Source organism: Plecotus auritus (assembly GCF_963455305.1).
Source record: "Plecotus auritus genome assembly, chromosome: 1".
Lineage (NCBI taxonomy): Eukaryota > Metazoa > Chordata > Mammalia > Chiroptera > Vespertilionidae > Plecotus > Plecotus auritus.
The window spans coordinates 214418824-214442228 of NC_137770.1; the positions used below are offsets into that span (position 1 = coordinate 214418824).

Below are 23405 nucleotides of genomic sequence, written 5' to 3' on the forward strand. Positions count from 1 at the left end.
AATACTTTATCGTCTAAACCAGAACCCTTGTAGGTGAAAGGGGGTCTGATGGACTGGGAAAGCCTCAGGCAGACTGGGACCCCATATAAGCAAAGACAAACCTCATTCTGTATCCACCATATGCTGCCACCCTTTACCGTGTACAGATAATATAGATACACAGTCGGGCCAACAGATTTGTTTTTTATTATCTTTCCAACCTGGAAATTAGATGTTCCACAAAAATCAACTTATTATAACTGAAATATACATCTCACCATTTAATTTTGACCAATTGGAAAAAGAGTTTTCCAAAATGAATTATGTATCTCTCAGCCTTACATTTATTTTGTGAATAAATTACTTCACGGTGGGTGAATGGTCTATGGCCAGAGTTGGTTATTTTCCCATCTACTCTTTCTCAGCTGCTTGAGTCTGGCCCTTACAACAATGACCTGATTTTCTACATTGCTGTAACCTCAATTGTGTAAGTCTCCAAACATCTTAAATCAGTAATAATTAAGTCTAGCTCTAAGTTATGGAGGACGACTTCCCCTGTAAAGAAAATTGGTGAGTTCTGAGAGACTGATTTGACTAGTTCAGCATTTCTCCCCTTTTAGTCAGTTGTCTACACATCCTATTAATAAGCAGAATTCTTATTACCACCTGGAAAACACAGAGAACCTCTGTCAAAGAACGGGGCACAGGTTGGCTCAACAACTATGGAGCCATGCCCAGAGGCTGAGCTGTGGCCTATCCATGTGGGCTCCTTTCAGCCATCCAACTAGGAAAGACAACATACAAACTAAGGAGAGGCAGAGTCAATCTCATGGCACCCTTTATGGCGACCATGTGAGTCACCTTACTAACCCTGATAAAGCTAGAATGTGCACGATTCTGTCTCCCTAATGACATTTAGGTGAAGAAGATAGAGCAGGTGATTTTATCAAACGTTGCAGGGAGGAACTGAGACTCTTGAGGTTGCTCAGGATTATGATTTGGGATAAACTTATTCATTATTCTTCCATAATATCATGGATGAGGCCTCCTCCTCAGGCCTGGTTCAATGACAGCCCCACTCCAGGTACAGCCCAGGACTAGAAGTGGGCCTGTATGTCTCTTTATAACCTGGCTGTCTCTCTTAAGCTTCAAGTGCTTCAGTTTTTACATCAACACAAAAAGGTACTCACTCCCCACCCCCCACAAACCTCCTCTTGACAAAGATACACAGCTGAATCACTGAATTCATCACAGGAAATGAGTTATAGAAAACCAACGATCATATTTTTCTTTTGTTTCTAAGAGGTCACAATTTTTCAAATGAATCAAGTGACATCTATTAAGAACCTAGAAAGGACATGGGATGCTTTGCTGACTGAGTAATTTTTCTGAGTTTATCCCTTAAAAGTGGGTCAGTCCTCTTGAAGTGTTAGTCTTGTTGAGGCCTTTGGAGACCTTTAGTTCCCTGAAGTGTTTTTTACTAAGTGGGAGTATCTGAGATCTCAAGGCATTAAAATGCAGCCTTCCCAAAGGGCCTAATTTATCCTCAGGGTTTACCCAGAGCACCAGGACAAATGGGCTGACCACACTGTAATCTCATTAGGAAGAGTGTCACAGCCTTGCAGACCTTCAGCTGGAATCATATCCAAAGCCACTGTGTATCAAAAGATGGAGAAGCTGACAAAGAAAAATTTGGTCTAGGCTTCCTAGATCCAGCCAGTAATATTTCACCCACGGCTTAGTCATCTATATGTCATCCATAATTAAGAACAGGATATTAAGTTCTCTGAAGCACAGCATCAAAGAAAGCTGAGCATTTACCTCTAACAAACACATAAATGGAACTGCTTAAGCCGTCCTTGTTGGTGCACGTGTAATTGCCTGTATTGGTGGCCTCTGCTTTCTCCGTGATCCATTCATTGTGTGTTTCCTCACTCAGTTGACCCAGGGTCTCAAAAGTCCATTTGACAAATCCTGGATCGGTGCATAGCAGCCTAATCTCGTCGCCAACACTGACTATTAACTCTGGTTTTGCTGGGTGGATGGATGGTGGAGACAGTTCCCCTGGACTCACAGATGGTTGCGAAGAGCCTGCCAAGAAAAATGGGAATGGTGTTGAGTATGATCTTTTTCCTTGGCGAAATAAAGCATTTCTTCCAATATTGATTTTCATCTTTTGTGTACAATAAAAATAGGACAAAGCTGCCCTGCTATTTATAGTCTGAAAGAGTTCTGTTTTAAGTTTGTTCATCTAGAAAATTAAGTTATTTTCTGCAATCCTCAATTAATCCTGAGGTAACACTGGGTGTTGAGGTAATACTTGGTATTGTAAGCCAAGACTTGCTGGATGCCATGGCCTTCTCTGGGTCAAACACACAGCTGGGTCAAGTTTCCTTTCTGAATATGGGCCACTGCGATGATGCTAACACTCGGATACTGGCTTAAAACCAACAAAAACAAAGTCCCACACTGCAAAAGAACAGCCATTGGCCTGTCACTCTTTTTGGCAAAATGCACATGACCATGACATAGCTTGGCTTTTTCTTAAAGCCTGTGAATTCAGTTATTTCTATGTAGTTCTCCTTATATGGTGATAGTCATCAAAAGGAGAACTATTTACAAGTTTCAAACAATAAGGCAGAAAATAAAAGTGCCATTTTAAAGATCAGACCACGAGATGTTTCATGGCAAATGCTGGGTTGCAGACCAATCAACCTAATGTCTAGATAGGTTTCTTTGGTAGGAAAGTAGTTTAAAGATGGAAACTTCAGACTCTGAATATGAAGCCTGAACCTTAGAAAATTCACAGCAGCCGATTCACTCATCCATTCATGTACCTGTTGCATAAAGGCAAACATCTGTTCATTAATTGTGCTCTCATGATCTGCAGAAGCACCGTGCCAGGTGCTGGGGCAAAGTCCATGTAAGTGTGACCTGTGGTCCCTACGGGTGGACCTAACTCCGAGCTTCAACACACTGCTCAAGTGTCAGAATACAAGAAACATAGCTACAAGCTGAAAAAAAAGAAATGGGCTGAACCTTGACAATATCAAGAGGAGGTGGAAGAGAACACAGTGGAGACCATATGAGGTAAGACTAAGCAGGCTAAGTAGGATGGACATCTGGTATACATATGTGGAATGTACCTCAGAGACCATGTAGAGTCACCACAGGTTTCTCAGTAGATAAATGACATGCACTGTGAGATACCAAACACCACCTAGATTCAAGGAGATCGGTGAAAAGCTCTGGTCCTCAGGGAGGCAAAAGTGATAAGGACCTACATTAAGGGTTTGAGACTCAAGAGGAGGATAAATATACTGTCAAGGAAGAACACATTAATGGTTCTAGGTCAGTGGTCAGCAAACTCATTAGTCAACAGAGCCAAATATCAATAGTACGATTGAAATTTCTTTTGAGAGCCAAATTTTTTAAACTTAAACTTCTTCTAACGCCACTTCTTCAAAATAGACTCGCCCAGGCCGTGGTATTTTGTGGAAGAGCCACACTCAAGGGGCCAAAGAGCCGCATGTGGCTCGCGAGCCACGGTTTGCCGACCACTGTTCTAGATTATAGTGCAATTAAAAATACAAAAGATGGAGTCATGGGTGACCTGAATGAGGGAGAGAGAAGAAAAGGTCCCTGGGTGTGGTGGGGTAGGCAAGAGAAAAACAGAACACCCTGGGGGCGGGGGAGGGCTTTCAATCACCTCTGCAGGTTCTCCAGAGGAAATGGCTCCTGTGCAGAGTGTGTGTGTCCCCTCCACACACATACAAGGCTGGAGACAAGAACCGACCTGAGCTCTGAAGGAGGAGTTAAAGCCATTCAAGCCAGGTGGAGAAAGGGGCTGGAGGGAGGCAAAGGCAGCAAACGTAGCCATACCAGGAAACCCTCTGCATGTTCAGGATGGCTGGGGCAGGGAGGTGGAGACACAGTCAGAAAGGGACTGGGACAGGAGAGGCAAGAGACCTGCTCCCATGCGCTACATTGGCAGTAGATGGACTTCTCACTCTACGACTTGAAATTCAGGTGGTGGAAGCAGAGCAATAATGTGTACAGTTAAAAGCCTGGGGCCAGACAATCAAGGAAAAGGGCTGTGAAACAAAGAGAAACACACTGAGTACCAACCTTAGATAGAGAGCGCTTCCAGCTAAGAGGGTGTAGAAAAGAGTTGAGACAAAAAAAAAAAAAAAAAAAAAAAAAAAGACCACCAGAAAGAAAGAAAGGGGAAAGGCTAAAGATGCAAGGAAGGCAACAGATAAGAGGTTTCAAAGAAAAGGTGGGTCTAGGACAGATGCCGAACAAGATCAAAGGGGATGAACATGAACAAAAGTCCCTAAATTTGGTTAGACGAGACCACAGGAAATCCAAGAGTACAATTTCAGTTGAGTGGGAATTTGTTTGCTCCAAGGTTAAAGGCTGCAAGTATAGACCTCTCCTTGGAGAGCTACAGCAAGAGGAAGCAGAGAAACAGGTCTGTAGCCAAAGGCTACAACTGAAAGAACATCAAAGACCTGTTGACATTTGAAGGTAAAAAGTAAGATCCGTGAAGAGGGTGGGACAGACCGAATGTGCTCTAACGGGCTGAAACTGTCCCCTGCAGGTGTCTACAGATGACCAGTCTCAAGTCCAGTTTGTTATCCAAACAAATATTTCATTTGGGTGCTTTTCAACCATGGCATCAATTGGACCTCCATGACGTCAAGCAAAGTACACCCCACATCAGAGGACACTCGGCAGCCTTGATGTGTAGAAGATAGCAATAAGGTCAATTGTAATAAAAAATATTATTAGGCACCAACAACATGATAAATGCTATAGACGAGACTATCTGTACCCAGTAGGCTCAACACCTAAATGGAACTGTCAGAATATGAAAATGAAGTGGTTGGGATTATTTTCAAAGTCATCCAGAGTATTAAATAATGAAAATAGGCACAGCCATAAATAGAGACACTACCATTTCAATTATTTACCCCCTTTAAATTAAGAGTAGTTCCAAGTGATTATGAATGACATTGACAGTAAGTTCAATCCAAAAATTATTCCAGTATTTATATCCCAAATATGCCAATCAATTCAATTTTCTCATGATTGAATCTTGAGGACATATGTAGATATTGCAATCCAGGCAAATAAATATTGCTGCCTACTGGAGACCTACCATGCCAATATAGGCAAGGCCTAGCCGTGTGACTTAAGGTAGGTCACTCAACATCTCTGTGTCCAAGTTTATGCATCTGAAAAATGATGATAAAAATACCTTCATTTCATGGGAGTTATTATGGGAGTCAAAAGCAGTAAATACATGCACGGAGCTTAACCCAGGACTGAGCAGTTGTTAGTAAGTGCTAGCTATTACAGAGAAGCAGTAAAGCATACTAGGTAAGGGCTTGGCTCTTGAATTAAGACTGTCTCTATTTGCATCCTGGCTCTGCCACTAAGTATGTAATACTTAGGCAAGTTACTAATCAATGCTACCTCAGTTTCTCATCTGTGAAGTAGGGGCAGTAATAGCACCTATTTCATAAGGCTGTTATGTAAAGCACTCCGAACTGTGCTTGGGCACATAGAAAACACATGATTAATATTTGGCACAATTATTCTGAAAACAGAACCTCTTAATATCCCTCCAATCAGTCCTGACTTACTCACTTCCCATGGATGTGTACGGTTCCATCATTTCCCAAATGAATTCCTGCCTGACTTCTACCTTCCTTGGCAGCAAATCCCAGCAAGCTTTCCTTTGAAATCTCTACCACACATCCTTTCTACCCCTGCTGCCCCACCCCACAGTAGCCATTCATTGACCTCCTCACAGAGAGATAACATCCTTTCCTAAAAGGTCTCCATGACTCCAGCCTCTTACCCCACCCCCATCTCATTCTATTTTATAACCCTGAGGTCCATCAGCTGAAAACACCACCTTTTCAACAACCCCACTCCCAGTCTCAAAAAACCCTACCAGAGACAGCAGGTACAGCTTACAAAGCACTTCCTTGAAATGCATTGCTAGCTGTTCCCTCTGGATCCAACCTGCCTTTCTAATAAGACAGACCCTTAGGATGCTGGCTAAGGATCCTGCAAACATTCCTTATTCTTGGCATGCTCATTTCCTGCCTGTGCCCGAGGAAATGCCTGCTCTACCAATTCACCTCCCTGTCATGTGGAATAGCCCAGTCTTCATAGATGTTGTCCCCTCACCACTTCAGGTCACAATCACCTGTCCTCATTAAATCCCACCACCATGTCCAGCCCCATCAACCACATGGTTTGCACTGATGCTCAACAGTTGTCTTTATCTACCGACTGCCAGGTCTTAGAGCCCTCAGAGTAAGAATTCGAAATTGTACTTTCCCTCTTTCACATAGTCATAAAAGCACGTCCTTCGATCCCTGACATATAGAAGACTGAAGGAGGTCAGGATCCTAAACACCCAGCCCCTGTAACAGATGTCCACTGTCCACTGTCCAACCCCAAAAGAGGACAGAGGTCAACTCTGCACCTTCACTGAGCAAAGGGAGTGGTTGAGTTCATCCACCAATACTACCATGGATACCTGGAAAAAAGGAGCTTCCAAATTTGACCTCACTAGTCTATGCTTTATGCCTAGGGTTTTTAAAAATAATTTTTTAAAATCATTACCACCACAGCATTCACTGTTTTATTTTCCAAATAAATTATTTATAAGTTCAACCCTCAAACTCACACTATTTAAATGAAAATAGAGCGTATGTTAAAGAGGGACTGTGGGTATTACTTATTCTCTTTTTTCCAAACTATCTTGAATGTTGTTATAATGTTCTCATAATAATAATAAAAAAAAAAAGACTATGGAGATTCATGTTAAAAGGTGTGTGTGTGTGTGTGTACACACAGACTTAACTTTCTACCTTCATTATATTTAAAATTCAATACCAATAAGGCATTCCAGCTGAGTTTTGAAATTGCTCTGAAATTACATATTTTGAAATGTGTCTGGTATACAGCAAGTTCTCAACACATGTTTGTTAAATTGGGTTTTATCTACATCAGGACTCTTTGCATTAGACAATGTACTTCCCTAATTATGTTTGGCTAGGGCTAATATTAAAAGTTGTTTTCTGTTCCCTGAACACATGTTAATTAATGAGCAAAATACAAGAAGAAGAAGAACAACAACCAAAAAAAAAACACACACACACCATTCTGGGGACCAGCTATATATAGTCAATGATGGCTCTGAGCTAGGAACTCCAGGAACTATTCAGCAAGTACTTATCCAGGTACTTTCCTCAGTGCTGACCCTAGAAGACAGTCCTTATACTCAAAGAGCAAAAACAAGGCAGGAAAGGGGCACTTGGGACCAGTCAGCAATGCAAGATTTTAATAAGAATTCAAGCTATATGCCAATATACCCTCCAGAGCCTTTCACCAGTATAAAATTCAACCATACCCAAAAGAACTGAAAGCAGAAATGCCAACAAGTATTTGCACACCCATGTTTATAGCAGTACTAGAGGCCCAGTGCACAAAATTCATGCACTGGTAGGGTCCCCAGCAGCTGCTGGCTGCCAGTCAGGTACTCCCTCCCTTCCCCCAGCCGCCTGCCACCGCCACCCCCACCAGGGCCTCCCTCCCTTCCCCTGGCCACCTGCTGCCCCTGCCACCGGGGCCTCCCTCTCTTTCCCAGGCAGGCCCACCCCTTGGTCGAACTCCCAAAAGAACTCCCATTCGAGAGGACCATTTGCATACTATGCTTTTATTATATAGGATTATTCACAATAGTCAAAAGGTAGAAACAACCCAAGTTCAACAGACAGATGAATGGATAAACTAAACAAGGTATATGCATACACCAGAATATTATTTAGCCATAAAAAGGAATTAAATTCTGACATATGCCACAACATGAATAAACTTTGAAAACATTATGCTAAGTGAAATAAGTCAGACTCACAAGGACATATATGAAGTGGAATTTATATGAAGGCAAATTAATAGAAACAGGAAATAGACTAGAGATTACCAAGAGCTAGGGGTAGGGAGGCATAGAGAGTTTACTGGGTACAGAGTCTCTGTTGGGAATGACAAAAAAAGTTCTGGAAATAAATAGTGGTGACAGTTGCACAACACCGTGAATGTACTTAATGGCACCGTCTTAACATTTAAAATGGTATTTTTTATATTATGTAGATTTTAGCATAATTTTGAAAAGCCAAAATTTTTAAATCCAACACTTTTTAAAATTCAAGGCCCATGTGAAGCCTCAAACTTTCTCCGCTATCTTGGTTCTTTCTCATTGGATCACTCTAACCTCCAGTATCAGCCTCTGTGAGCCCCTTTGTTTTAAACCAGGTCATGTAGAACTTTAATTTGTTATCGTTTTTATTTGTTCCACTCAGTTGTGAGGGGGCATGAGTGGTATCTTCATTCCCATCTCTCTATTGCCTTCTACAAAGTCGCCATTTCTAGTAGGAGCTCTGTTAACCCGCTGGACTCAACAACCTAAGTTTTAAACCACACTGGCCACTACTGTCCAGGAGACTTTGGACGTTCAAGGCTATCAGGTTCTCTCAAACACTTTTGCTTTTCTACTCACACTACCTGAGTCATTTCGTTCTATTCTCAAACCTGTTTATGGAAGTTCGACTTGACACTACTAAATACTAGTATAAATTAAGTACATGTTATAAAAATTGATGAAATATGAATGTGTGGGGAGAGCTGTGAAATCTCTGATAACTCAGAAACACTTTATAAGATGGCTCAACTGAGAAAAAAAAAGACAACTGTCAACTAAATGTGAGTAAAACACTAGAGGATTATGGGAGGGCCTCCAATTCACAAACACAGGGAGCCTGCATTCCAACTGTTTCATAAGCACTGCATTGATGGAAACTGAAATTAGAAACTGCAGACCTTGCATTTTGGGTGTGGTGTATGGTGAGGACGGCAGCTCAGAACTCCCATCAGTCAACCCAAACTCAGATAACCAAAACTCAAAGGTTTTACTTCTCCACCAAAAAGAACGCAGCCATTCATCTGTCTTTTCTTATGTGAAAATAAAATACTCAAGGTATGCCTGTGTTTTTTTGTGACCTGTGGATTAAAAGACAGATTGTTGGTCCAGCTGGGCTTCTGACTGTCGAAGGTTCTCTGACGTGTGTAAGAGGGAGCGACCTGCTTGAGCACAGGTGCTCCCCAGTCACCTTCAGTAGGGGCTGAACCATGCCAACCACTACTGCAATCCAGAGTCTCAGCAGTCCCCCCACGGTCTTCACACCCCTCACAAATGCCTAAAGCTGCAAAGACTGATTTACAACTGCGTTTAAAGGTAAGGAAGTCATTTCAAAACCTTTTGTCCTTTGGACACAAATATAAGGAATCAAGCAAAATAACGGTGGGGAGGCAAACCCACATGGAGAGGCCTCCTCTAGTTTTGGGGAAGTAGGGCAAGAACTGTGACTAATGCAGAGCTGAAAACTCTACTGGAGTTCAACGACTCTTTGGTTCATGTACTGTTTAACCACAATTTGTAATAAAAAAGCTAATGATTTGTATACCCTACTGTTTCTGACATACTTCTCTATCCCCATAGGAATAAACTGGATTAAAAAGCAAGATGGAAGGATACTAGTAATTGCCCACAACACCCATGAGGCTTTCAAACAGTAGATGATATTGAAAATAGAATAAATTGGGGGAAGCAGGATTATGAGCTCAGTGAAAACTACTCAAGTCCTTAAAATGCTCTTGCCCAGTGGCAGGGAGGTGCAAATCCACTCTGGATCACCCACACACACTGAAGGAAGCCGTGGAGATTCCCAGATGGTCCCCATTCCACCGTGGTGCGGCCAGGCCACCATAGCCATGCAAGTCTGTCAGTTCAACATGCATCTATTGCCACAGTGAACCAGATGCTGATGGGCAGCCTTGTGTAGAAGACAAGTCCAATGCAAATGAAATAAAAATACTGAAAGTTGATGAATATGTCCCCAAGACTCACAGGGACAGCGATTCTTCTGCCTGAAAGGACCATAAAAAGGGGGAGAGGCTGTGAAAGCTGAGCCTGAAGACTTGGTGTTTGCATGTGTCCTGTTGGCAGGTATAATCAAGGAAGGGAGAGGCAAAGGCAAAGTTCTCAGAAGGTGTAAGTGATTCAGAAAAAGCAGGTACTATAAGGACCCCCCCCAAAAAAAAAAAAAAACACAAATCAAAACATGAAACACACACACACACACACACACACACACACACACAACTGTGAGCTCTCATAACCCAAAGCAAGGTCAGTATCCATCTCTAGTCTCAAATCCCACCAGGAATACAGAGCATGCTCAGTGAGAGCTCTGTGAAGGAATGACTACATATAGAGGAAATGTGCGGTACAGGATAGGGGAAGATCATCTGGGACATCATATTACAGAGTATGCTTCTCTGATCTATGGTGTTTCTAACTCACTTTCTAAAAGGTCAGTTTCGCTCAGTGACAAATAATTTTAAACATTCTTTTATATTACATTACCTTACCTAATAATAGACAAACATGTAAATTGACCATACCTCTGCTACGCCCACAGCCAATCAGGAGTGAGTATGCAAATTAACCTGACCAAGATGGTGGGTTAATTTGCATATGCAGGCAGGGAGCAGCAGGGAGGGGCGGGGCGCCTGCTATGAGGAGGAGAGGGGTGGCAGAGGAAGCTACAGGAGCAGTGCTTCGGCCGGGAGCGAGGACTTGCAGGCTCCCGGGCAGCCGGGAGGGAAGCCAGGGCAAGGAAGGCCTATTCTTGCACAAATATCATGCAACGGGCCTCTAGTATAGCATAAAATGGAAAGTAAAATAAAATGCATTTTTCAGGGGGAAAAAAAAAACCATGAGCTTTCAAAGAACTTATACCTCACAACTACATACTCTCAAACACACCACCCAAATCCCGACTACCTCTAGCCTTGAACACTGCCTCCATGGACAAGTTTGAGAACAGTCCTAAATGAATCATGTGAATCTGGATGCATCATTCTATTTCCAGAAGATTCTGGGTAAGAGAGAGTTCAGATGTATCTTTAATCTTGCAATACAGAGATTAAAGTCCTTATCTGGATAGAACTCATTAAAATCTACTCAAATTTAGACATGAGGTAAATAATAGGTATTTGACATGATTTCCTCACTGCATTTTAAGTTCCCACTGCAATACTCCAGTAATGGGGCCTGAAGAGAACCATTCCTTGGTACAACACAAATTTGTACTTAGTGTTTCAAAAAGAAATATTCTATCTGCATGCCAGGTCTCATAAGGATATTAGGTACAGATATTTAATGATCATACAAAATCCATTTCAATATTTGAGGCAGTTTACAGTTTTAAGCAATATACCATTGTAAATGATCTGCCATTTGAAAGTCGGTTTTTTAAAAAAAATCATAAAATTTAACAAGGACTTCACCACAGAAAAGTATTTGAAAAAGCAGCTCCTTAAGCACATTGCAGTGTTGGTGTAAAGATTATGAACTAATTGACAGAAGGGAAGGGAAGGACAGAGAAATAAAAGCTGGAGCATTAGTCATTAGTGGCAGAGAGAGATGGCTCAGTAACAAAGCAAGCACTTCTGAAAGGGTCTTCATTGATGAAATGGTAATTGAGCTCCTACCATTTGGCCTGGGTGGAGCTGGGACCAGGAATACAAAGCTGGGGCTCCCAGCCCAGTGGGGGAGAAGTGGCACAGATAATTACCACACAATGAAGCAGAGGCAGTGGGCAGGAAGAGGAGTCAGAAAAGCATTCCTAGAACTCATACTAGAAAATGGCGTGACCTGGCCAAGCTTGGGGCAGAGGGAGAGAAAGGTCTGTTGGATGGGAGGACCACCAGAGCTAATAACACAGCACTCCAAGGCCACAGCATCCCTCAGAATCGCTACAGCACAGAGGGGTGAGGCCAGGAGGGACTAAGGGCAGCACCACAGTGGCACCTCCTCTGTCATGTAAGAGGGTGAGCATGTCTGATGTGGATCTACTGATGTATGTTTTGGGTATGCCCTCTGGAAGCAGTGAAGGACAGTACTGACAGAGAACTAGAGACAAGGACAGCTAGATCCAGACAAGAGCTACTGACAGCATAAGCCAGAGGTGGTGGGGACCGAGAGGAGAGATGGTTGTTTACTAGGTGAATAGGGGGCCTCAGGATGGGCTGGATCTGGGCAATGAAGAAGAAAGGAGGAGGAAAGAGATCCTTGTTTTTTGTTTATGTGATGGGGAGATGAGTGCCAACAGATTGGAGGAGGAAAAACAAATTTAGAGACATGTGGACCAGCGGATGGCAGCTGTAAGGTGCTGGAAGCTGCTAGGGCTGGGGGGAGAAGGCCGTACAAGGGAGGCCAGGACCACAGACATACTCACAGGGGGTGGTAATGGGGGCTGTCCATGAAGTCACTCAGGGAGGGAGTGAAGACTATGAAGGATAAAGGGGCAGAGAAGGAAAAGACATGGCCCAAGGTGGCTAGAGTAGGGAAGAGATGGCAATGAGAACCAGGAAATTCCAGGCTAGATGGTGCAGAGGGCCTTTTAGATGGACTGCAGGATCTCTGAAGACGTGGCAGCAGGCAGGGGAGCAGAAACAGACAGAGAACCAGCCCCAAAGTCTTAAGCACACAGGAGGGTTGTCACTGACAATAGTGAGGAGGGACAGTCAGGTAACTGACATCTCTCACTTGCATCCCTGGTTGCACACTAGAATGGCAATGTCCTAGCCCTGCCCCACCCCACCCCACCCCACCCCAACCACAGCAGAACCTCTGATGGTATTGCAAGTTGTGGAATGTGGGAGAGGAGCTTGACTGCATGTACTGTTGGAGACAGCAACTTCCGGGCTAGTTGTGGGGGAACAGGAGGAGGGGAGGAAAAGGGAGGGAGCAGGGAGGGGGAGGAAGAAGAAGGAGAGGAGAGGGGGATGGGGAGGGGGGGGGAACTCTTGGAATCAGTGATCAAGGAAGGCTGTGGCTAATGGCAGAGGGGAAGACACGGGTGGTGCACACAGGGTCTCGGATGAAGAGTTGGGAGATGAACATCCAGAGGCAGGCAGCCAGGGAGAACAATAAAGAAGAAAGGAATGGGAAGCAGGGAAAGAGAGGTGACTAGCAGAGAAGGCTGCAAAGCAGGCCTGCCTGCAAGCTCCTAAGCCTTAGGTCTGATGAATGTGGCCATGAGGAACATGACCCCATTTGGTTCAAAGGCATCGGAGGCTCAGGAGAAATACCAGTTTTTAAGGCCCTCCTTCTTTGGACCTACTCTTTTCAGGAAAGCATGAGTGGCACAAAGCATGCGGCTCATGAGCCACATGCGGCTTGTGAGCCACGGTTTGCCTCTCTGTTGACTAATGGTTTGCCGACCACTGAGTCAGGGGTTCCACACTTCCCACGGACACTGGAGGAAGAGTGGGTTTACCAGGCTCCCTGGTACTAGAAAGGGATGTCCCGCAGCAAATGGGATGCCCTTCTCGGGGGAGGCAGGGTCAGGCTGCGCCACTCCCACCCCACCTTCTCGCCCGCTCACCTTTCTGTGGGTTTTCAGCTTGGGTGGATTCATCTGTGGTTTGGGCCCTTCCTGCCTCTGCTACTGAGAGTGGTTTCCTCCTGGGGACCAAGTCAGCCCCTCTATTTTCTGCTTTAACCACATGGACAAACGCAATGCTAATAAATCACCTGTGTTGAGCACACCTTTCCTGTAGCATTTGCTGCTTTTCTGGCAGTTACTGTGATCCCTGAGAAAACCATGCAGACCTCAGGCTCTGCTATAAAGCATTTCCCCCACTCAGATCCCTCAACATTGCCCCACTGGGGACTTCTCTGCAGTTGAACCCTCCATGCTTTCCTCTTCCTCCCGATTCACAAGCATGCCATCTGGTGGCAAGAGAAGACGCCCTCAGGCTGCTTTGCCTTTAGAAAAGCACAGCCAAGATCAAGTGCTACATGCCTCTAAGGAAACTTACTGGGACGACTGGACAGCAAAACTTCGAGCTGCCAATCAATGTCTTCTAAAGATGTGACAACTGTCAAAGCTTTCCTCAGGGTGAAGGAGGGAAAAATTAGTGATCGTTTGGTGTCTGCCAAAGTATCTAATATTTGTACACTTTAGATGAAATGTGTAACTGCATGTTTTTACTCTAAAGTGGTTAGTGGAAGGTGGAAGGAAAGACATGCAATGATGGGGACATAGAGAAGCTCGGGGTTCTAAATCTTGGGCAAGTCACTTAGGTTCTCTGGGCCTCGGTTTCCCCTTCTGAAAAACTACAAAGGGGCCAGTAAAAGCCACCAAAAGCGCTAAGATTCTAGGATCTGTAATCAAACACTTCGGCCATAAAAGGGTCAAGATAAAGCCCCTTATAAAGATCCAGTGGCTGGACATGAAAGGTACTAAACTATTTGTGGTGAGAATTAATAGCAGTGATTCTTTCATGACATAAATAACTAACCGCCTATTTGTTTTTAAACTACTGTTTGAACACAGAATTAGAATAAAGACCTAAACATGGAATTTGATCCCTGGCTCTTACAGCTTATAAAGTGAACAATTGTGATAAACATATCATTCAACACTGAAAGGACCCCCTCAGTATAGTATCTTGCAAAATTTCTTCTAGACATGCACACATCGCCAGCAGCAAAGGCTACTTAATATATTTCCTACTCACCCATCCTAAGAAAAATACAACCCCATGTTTGAGGAAGCAGGACTTCCCCTTTTGATCTCTGCCAAAGATATGTACAGACAGGAAAACCTTTATCTGCCATTATGAAGTCCGTCTTTGGGGAGTCAGATAAGGACTGGATTTGACAAGCACAATATATTAGGATCCATCCCTGCAGCAAAGAGGAACTTTCTCATTTCCAGTGGGTTTTTCCCAACAGCCCAGAACAGGTCCTGTTGTGAATGTGTAGGTTTCCATGTTTAGAGCTCTGGAAAGCACTTATTGAAACCTGAACCAGATAAGAAGCGCTAGGATTCAAATCTAATAAACACCAGAACAAGACCCACACTATCTATGAAGTTAGGGGTGCAGGTCGGGGAGCTCTTGACTTCTTTCAACATTAACTTCCTTAACTCACAGAAGGACTAAAGAACAAAGTCAAAAGGCAAGATGAGCCCTAGATGGTTTGGATCAGTGGACAGAGCATTGGCCTGCGGACTGAAGGGTCCTGGGTTCGATTTCGGTCAAGGGCACGTACCTCGGTTGCAGGCTCCCGGGCCTGGACGGGCCATGGGGAAGGCAACCAATCGATGTGTCTCTCTCACAACAGTGCTTCTCTCTGTCTCTCCCTCTCCCTTCTAGTGTCTCTAAAAATCAATGGAAAAAATATCCTTGGGTGAGGATTTAAAAAAAAAAGCAAGATGAACATGGCCAAGGCCAGCTGTGCTAGTCAAAGGCCAGCTTTCCCCTGAGACCTACCAAGCAACAAGGAAGAGCTTGGTGTGTGCATGAATCACCTCCAAAAAAGACCCTCCTGGCTGCACACTCCAGAGAGGAGGGCTATAGCCGGATCCTTACAAGATATCACAGAAGGGCCTGCCAGGTGTAAACTGCCTTCACATTAGCATTGTCCTGCACACGTGTGGAGAGTGTGGGCAGCACTCCAACACCAACTAATCACCCTACCATTTCCTCCTACCAGGAAACTGAGAATTGCTCAAAATGTCAATTCCCAGGCTCAGGAGGAAAAATGAGGTTGTGCTGGCAGGAAATGAGGTTGTGCTAGCGGCAAATGAAAACCTTAAGAAGTAAAAATAACTGACTCCATTAAGCTCTCGCTCTAATTCTGCAGCATCGCATTCTAATGACATCCAATGAAACACCATACAGTTAGGGACTGTATGGCAGTCAGCATTTACAGACACAAACATAAATATATGCCAACTAGGCATTGAGTTATTTTCATGTGGTAAAATATACCTAACATAAAGTCTACCATTTTAACCATTTTTAATTGTACTGTTGAGTGGGATTCAGTACATTCACAATGGTGTGCAAACATTACCACAATCCATCTCCAGAACCTTTTCATCATCCCGAGGTGAAACTGCCCATTCAACAATAACTCGCCACTTTGCCATGCCTGGCATGCCCGCCCCCTGCCAGCCCCCAGCAACCACCATCTAACCCAGGGGTGGGCAAACTTTTTGACTCGAGGGCCACAATGGGTTCTTAAACTGGACCAGAGGGCCGGAACAAAAGCATGGATGGAGTGTTTGTGTAAACTAATATAAATTCAAAGTAAAGGAGCGGAGGGGAGAGCAAGAGAACCGGATAGAACAGCCGGATCCGGCCCGCGTGCCGTAGTTTGCCCAAGGCTGATCTAACCTGACTACTCTGGGGATCTCATACAAGTGGATCTCATAATTGTCCCTTTGTGTCTTGCTTATTTAACTCAGAATATCTCCAAGGTTCATCTGCAGCATGTGTCAGAATTTCCTTTTTGAAGCTGAATAATATTCCACTGTATGTACCTACCACATCTTTGTTTATCCATTCATTCTGACATTTGGGTTGTTTGCCTGAGGCCTTTTTTAAAATCTCTCTTCAAATGTGATCTACACTGCTGAAAGGCCACTCTGATTTTCTAGTTCTGAAAAACACTAGGAATCACACTTGGCTTAAACAGATATTTAAGCTAATTCTCACCATAATGGGTAAATCAATGCATGTTACTGGTGGAGATACTCTAAATCCTGCTTTTAATTGACCCGTCAGATAATTGCATCTTCTCTTCCATTCCATTCCAGAGAATGGACAGAATGCTTGCTTTCCTTCCACTTATACTTTCAAAATGTCTTTTTATAGCCACAAGACAATAAACGGAAGTAAAGACAAAAGTATCAATAGCGATGATAATAAAAAGGAATTTTATCTGAGGCAGTTGCCAGAGAAAAGGTTACCAGCATTGATAACTGTCTTGCAGACAGACTTGCATGAGCTGGAGCAGAACAGTTTAGCTGCAGCTCTGGATAACAAGCAGAGGCCAGGCCCCTCTCTCCCCTTTTCACAGAACAGGTAGAAACCTACAGGGAGTCCTTTTTTATGTATTTGCCTTTGTGTTACTTTGCCACAGAAGAGGTTCCGCTTTTATAGGGTCTAGAGAGAGCCAATCTCCAGGAAGGCAGTGGATGAGTTTTAGGGTCTGAGTTGAATTTAAAGGACTAGGGCTAAAATTGAAGAGAAGAGCAAGAGGTTCAGAGTGTACCTCCCAGGAGGGGTTTGACCCTGGAGGGGGGAAGGCCACACTTGGGTGGAGGGCAGAAGAGGAAACTCATTCTGGTTGGCCTCAATGCTCTCCCAAAATACAAAGCTGAGTTTCCTTGGAATTGGTCTTGGGGGGAGGGCGGGAGGTTAGCAACTTACTCTCAAAATGGTTCAGAAAAAATAACACATATACGTAGACAAAGTAAATATGGTAAAATGTTAACAATCAGAGTCTAGGTGAAGGGTATTCTGGAGTTCTTTGCACTACTCTTGCAACGTTTGTAACTTTATTTAGCAGTATTTTAAAGTCTGAGGCAAGCTCAGAGTCTGGAGAAGATGGTGCTGCTAAAGTAACAGGAATATAGAAAAACTGGTGTGGGGTTTGGAGCCAGACAACCATGGATTTCAATCTAAGCTACGAGCTTTTGGGAAAGTTACTTGACATCTCCAAGCCTCAGTTTTTACATCTATAAATTGGGTTTAAAATATTTCAGGATCCTTACATCATCTCTAAATCCTTTGTGTAGCCTGCAATCAATAAATAGTCCTGTTACTACTACTGCAGCAATTACCATGCTCGACAGTAACAGAGGTAGGCAAGAGCGTACCAGAGAAAGGATAAGAGGCACGCTGGGATCCAGGATGGGCAGGAAGGCAGAGGGGTGGAGGGGGGATGTGGAATGACTGAAGTATGAGGGAATATGGCATCTAATAAAGATAAATAAAATAAAGGGCATAGGCACTAAAACATGAAATTACAGCCACTCATGCATCAACACTCCTGGCCAACTCAGCAGATGATAGCTATTGTGACACCGAGTGAGAGGTTGTGTTTATTTATGACTTTAGTTCCAACATTTACCGTGTTTATCACATCCACTTACTCTAACAGGAGTTTACAATACGTCTAAAAGACTATTGTTGAACCTCAAATGTAAAACAAACAAAAAACACCCCACAACAATCAACTAATTTAAACAAATTAGTCAACGGATTATCAGTTCCTCTATTGAAAGCAATATTCCCATGGAAACCCCTATCTTTAAAAAAAACGTTGAGTCTTCACTCTCAATATATGTATTTTTATAAATTACACATGTGTTTGCTATTGGCAATCTTTCCACTAAATATCAACAAGGTTTACTCAGTGTCTTATTTCAGACAGATGCCCCACCTTGAAGCTGCTGCCTCTGGAAGGCTAAGCCCATGCTTTCACCTTCTAGAATAGGAATGAAAAGCTCTAGCTTTCTCCAAGCCAAAACAAACGAACTACAATAAGGCAAAGAAGTGCATCTGCTCTTCTACTAGAAGTGATTGGGAAGAATGCGATGCCCCAACATCAACTTCGTGAGTTGCAAGCAGCAACTCTTCTTGGAAGCCCTGAGGGAGGTGAGGACAAGTCATTTCCTTGAGAACTTCCCAGGTGCCGCCTTTACCACTCGGGCTGCCGGCTTCTGGTCCATGCATTATGAACATTTCCCAGATCAGAGGCTTTCTCTCTTTTCTCACATCCTTGGAATAATATTACTCAAGAACTTCTCTGGGCTGTCCCAGAGGCCAGACCCCAAATTAGAACCAAGTGATGAAATATTGCTGCCACTGTGCAAGGAACTTGCCTTTCCTGTGATAGGACTGCATGGTGGAGGCAATTGCTCCTGCAAATAAAACTCATTAGGTGACATCTCTATCAAAATGTCATACATTAACCAGCCCCATAACATAGGGATAAAGATGGGACTGCCCCCTCTCCCCTCCATCATTCATTCACTCATCTGAAAATATTTCCTGAGTGCTTGCTGTGTGCTGGGCTCCCCCGCTAGAGCTGAACAAGGCAAGGTCTCTCCCCCACATGAGAAATAAACTAGTAATTATACAATTATATAATTACAATGTGATGAGTACACAGAAGCTCACTGCACAAGGAGAGCTGACCTGACCTACCCTGGGGGGTCGAAAGGAAACATTAGGCAGGGATCAGAAGTGCACTAGGAGACCAGGGGGGAACGTGGTGCCCCTTGCAGTGCTGGATGGAGCAGGACGCCTTTAAATAGCAAGAAGCACTGAGAGCAATCGATAAGGCAGGTAGTGTGTGCAAAATGGAGATCAAAAGGAAACACGGGAGGCCCTGAACTGGATCCGCATGCACACATTTTATTCTAAGAGCTCTGGGTTTTAATCAGAAGGAGCCTCAATCATATTTGTCCTTTCTAAGAACCACCTCTAGAGGGGCCTTCCTGTCCCCTCTCCCAGGCACACACACGTTTTCTGAAGGCTTCTTGCAGCCTCAACCGAGACACTGTCCCACGGTACTGCAGTTGTCTGTTTTCCTGTCTGGACTAACTGAAACTCTATCTTCTTCGTGCAACAGAAAGAGAACTGAGAGTTGCACCCTCCTCTGCCGTTCAAGAGACCACAGGAGCTTTAACTTTTTAATGCTCACAGCCCACTGCTGAGACAAAGCTCAGCCATTTTCACACTCTAGACGGGTGGCCCCCAAACTTTAGCTGGTCCAGGAGTCACCTGGAGAGCTTGTCAAAATGGACTTGCTCCAGAATCTCCGATTTCACTAGCTCTTGGGTGGGGAGGGAGCGTGCATTTCTGAAGAGTCCAAGGTGATGCAAGTGATGCCGCTGCTGCTGCAGGCCTCACATGGATAACCAGGATCCCCCCTCCCCCACAAGACAGGCAGCTGCCAGAAGAAATCCATGGCATTAGTGCCTCAAAAAATATTTTTTACCAGTATCTGTATCTTGGAACTCAAAGCAAACCTGCAAAAACAGATTGTCTTGAGTGAACAAATCTGCCTGGCTTTTACACCTAGAAATCGGCCTCGCTCTGGGTCCCCCTGACAAGCTTTGGCAGCCACTAGGGCACAGATTTCTCGAATCCCCAAGCTTTAGAAGTGGGAAATGTTGCAGAATTCACCAGTCACAGCGACAGGACTCTAGAAGAGTGACACTGGGTGGCAAAGACAACTTCTGCAGCACATCAGACCTCAATCTGGTACACTACATCTGAGCACCCAGAGCCCACGTCCACAGCCCGTGCTAATCCAGTGAGGGCCTGAGTCCCATGTGCAGTGGGTGAGACAGAGAAAACAGCACAGGCCTCTCCTAGACTGTAAGTGTGCCTGCACACAGCCCCATCCAATACCCGACATTCCTTGGTGAATAGTCCCATACCATTCACCAATTTCCTAAATTGCTAATCAGATAACTGCAGCAACAGTTAATTCTGCAGCCATTCCACATCTGAATAAACAAAATAAAAAATAATTAGACCAAAACAATCACATTGGTCTAAAAGCACACTAATGGACAAAATTAGTTTATTCAAATTTGTTGTTAACATTCATTAGAACACTTGTTGGTCAATTTGCTTAATGAGTGTTCACTTTTCCCTTAATTTTTTGTGGGTGACATTCACTTAGAGTGAGCGATACATTAAGCCTGCTACCCTTCTGCAAAGAATTCCTAATGACCAGCCCCAGGTTTGAGATGATGTCTTCTCACTCTGTAGAAAACAAGACAAATGTCTGAAAATGATCTTGCTGTAGTTTAAGTTTCCAATATGTCCATTGAGAAAGTTTTACTTCTTCCTTATATGGCTCTAGTCTAGAATAATGGCTATTCCTAAAAAAAAAAAAAAAAAAAAAAAGGGTCGGGGGAGGGGGAGAGACCCATCCTAAAATTGTAACCTTTTAGTATATAATTTAAATCAATGACCAACTGGAGGAAGCTCAAGTTGGAGAAGGAAATTTAGTATTTTTGGAAATCTAAATTAATATTAGATTAATTGCATTTAATCTGGCAGCACTTTTTTTCAAATCACTATAATTAGAGATATGCAAATTTTTCATTGGGGGGAAAAAGCTGAAAGGGAAAAATGCACCTAATTAAGTAATGACTTTATCTTTAATAGATGGTATTAAAAATATAAATGAGGCTTAAAGCTTTCAAAGTAAAATAGTTCTAGTTTAAAGCTTTTAAACTATTATCTTTCAGAACTCAAGGAATATCACACCAAACAAACAATGGCAAAAATCTGTCACTTTTTATACATTTTCCTCAGAAACACTAGCTCAGAGATAAGCTCCCTCGCATTCAGATGATTTCAACCTTTTGTCATTAATAATCAGCTTGGAAAGCTAATGCTGCATAGGCCACAATATTCAATTTCCTTTTTCAGATAGTTATGACCACTGACTTTTCTCTCTACAACACATTTTTAATAACTATTTTGAAAGAGAATTATTTCTTAAAGGCAACTACCAGTGATTTAATGGGTTAAGACTTTGCTACATTGGTCCCCATTTGATAGACTCAGAGATTACTAAGTTTTATGTTAGAAAGTCCATAAAGATTCTGGCAAGATGGTAGTGGCAGCATAATTATTGAATCTCCCAAACCCAACCCCCACCCAACCTTAAAACACACAAATAGAGCAGAACCAAAAAGGACACAATCTACAAGATGAGGAGATAAGGTATTCCCATGAACCCTATATGTGAGGAGGTGGGGACACGCTACCAACAGCTTCAAGAATTGCCATTAAGTACTTGCTGGAGAGCCCAGAGGGCGTGCTGAGAAGACCCAAATGAACGGGCACAGGACTTGGCAGGTTTCGGTTTCACTGGCCAGTGCAGAGGGGATTTTACCCATGTATGTCTAATGTGCTGGAATGTGCTGGGGTAGGGGAGTTCTGATCCCCATGAAGGACTAACAAACTAGGACAGTTCTATACCGAGGAGAAACTGCTGGGGATGAGTCTAAGACGAGCAAAATAGGGACAAAGGGAAGGTTCAAGAGGGGTTGGGGTGGGGGTGGTAAAAATAGAAACAAAAATAGAATAAGATTTTGGGATGTAGAAAAGTAGAATCCTTCTTTTCTACCACTTCGTGAAAACAATGAAGTGGGCACTCTAGAACTGTGAAGCTAGAAAAGCTCTCCTGGCCCTACTAAAAATACAGGAGAACTCAGAGTAAACAACAGAATAGAATCACAGTTGAAGTCCAAACTGTTATTTAAAGAAAAAATAAGAAACAGAATGACATCCCTAGTATAGACAATAAAATCATGCCAGAAAGACACAATGAATGAAAACTATAACCTAATGCTTCAAAATGAGTTAAAAGAAATTCAATGAATTTGAAAAGTTATAAAAGGACAGCATAAATCAGAATTTTAAAAACTCAGTAATGAGCTGACTGGAGAAAAGAAAGATTTGAAAATGAAAGTAAATAATTTTTAAAAAAGTCATTTTAGAAATGAACAGTAAATAAAAAGAAAATAAGAGCAAATAGCCCTAGCTGGTATGGCTCAGTGGATAGAGTGTTGGTCCAGGTTCAATTCCGGTCAAGGGCACATGCCCAGGTTGCGTGCTTGATCCCCAGTGGGAGGTGTGCAGGAGGCAGCCAATCAATGATTCTCTCTCATCTCTCTCTCTCCCATCCTCCTTCCCTCCCTTCCTCTCTTCCTCTCTGAAATCAATAAAAATATATATATTTTAAAAAGAGCAAGTAAAATAGTGTCTTACAAGAACTATAATATGGAAAGGAGGGAAAAAATTAAATTGAAATAAATTATGAAGACATTAAAAGGATTTGGAAAAGTGATTGATATAGAAGACAGGCAAAGAAGATCTAACATACACTAATGGGAGTTCCTAAAGTCAATTAAGAATAGAATAGCAAAAGTTATATTTCAAGAAAACTTTACTAGTAAAGAACACTTGAAATTAGATATTAAATTGGCACATCATGTCACTGGGGGGGGGGGGGGGGGAATCAACCCAGAGCAACCAACACTTTTATAAACCTACCGGACTTCAAAGAATGAAGGTAAAAAACATTCCTTTGGGTATCTAGGCAAACAAGTTAAATGCGAGGGAAAGAAAATCAGATTGTCAGCAGACTTTGATAATACTTTATGGCAAAAGCCAATACAGTAAAATATTAAAGAGACTTGAACAAAGAAAAGATTGCAAGGATTTGTCTATCAGTCAACCTAACTTTTAAGCGTAAAGGCTATGGACAATTTGTTGTAAACATATAATTCAGAAAATACATCCCATGAGGGCTTCCTAAGACATCTGTTAGAGGATGTGCTTCAGAAAACCAAAATGTAAAGAACAAGACCTAAGGACTAGTGGCAGGCATTAAATATATATTTACCTGTAGAATGAAGATTAAATAGTGCTAACAAAGAAAC

General features: G+C 43.0%; 1 protein-coding gene across 10 annotated transcripts in view; it reads right to left on the reverse strand.

The window, feature by feature from the left end:
- Positions 1-23405, reverse strand: part of KIT (KIT proto-oncogene, receptor tyrosine kinase) — a gene marked incomplete at its 5' end in the record, with an annotated part of 81720 nt that overhangs the window by 43278 nt on the left and 15037 nt on the right. For 8 of the 10 annotated variants that reach the window (XM_080667280.1, XM_080667283.1, XM_080667288.1 and 5 more), the window contains one exon: positions 1801-2070. In XM_080667280.1, the coding sequence (XP_080523406.1) occupies positions 1801-2070 (270 nt within the window). Of the gene's footprint in view, positions 1-1800; positions 2153-23405 lie in introns of those variants that run through there. The other 2 variants (XM_080667281.1, XM_080667279.1) reach the window with 1 other exon arrangement.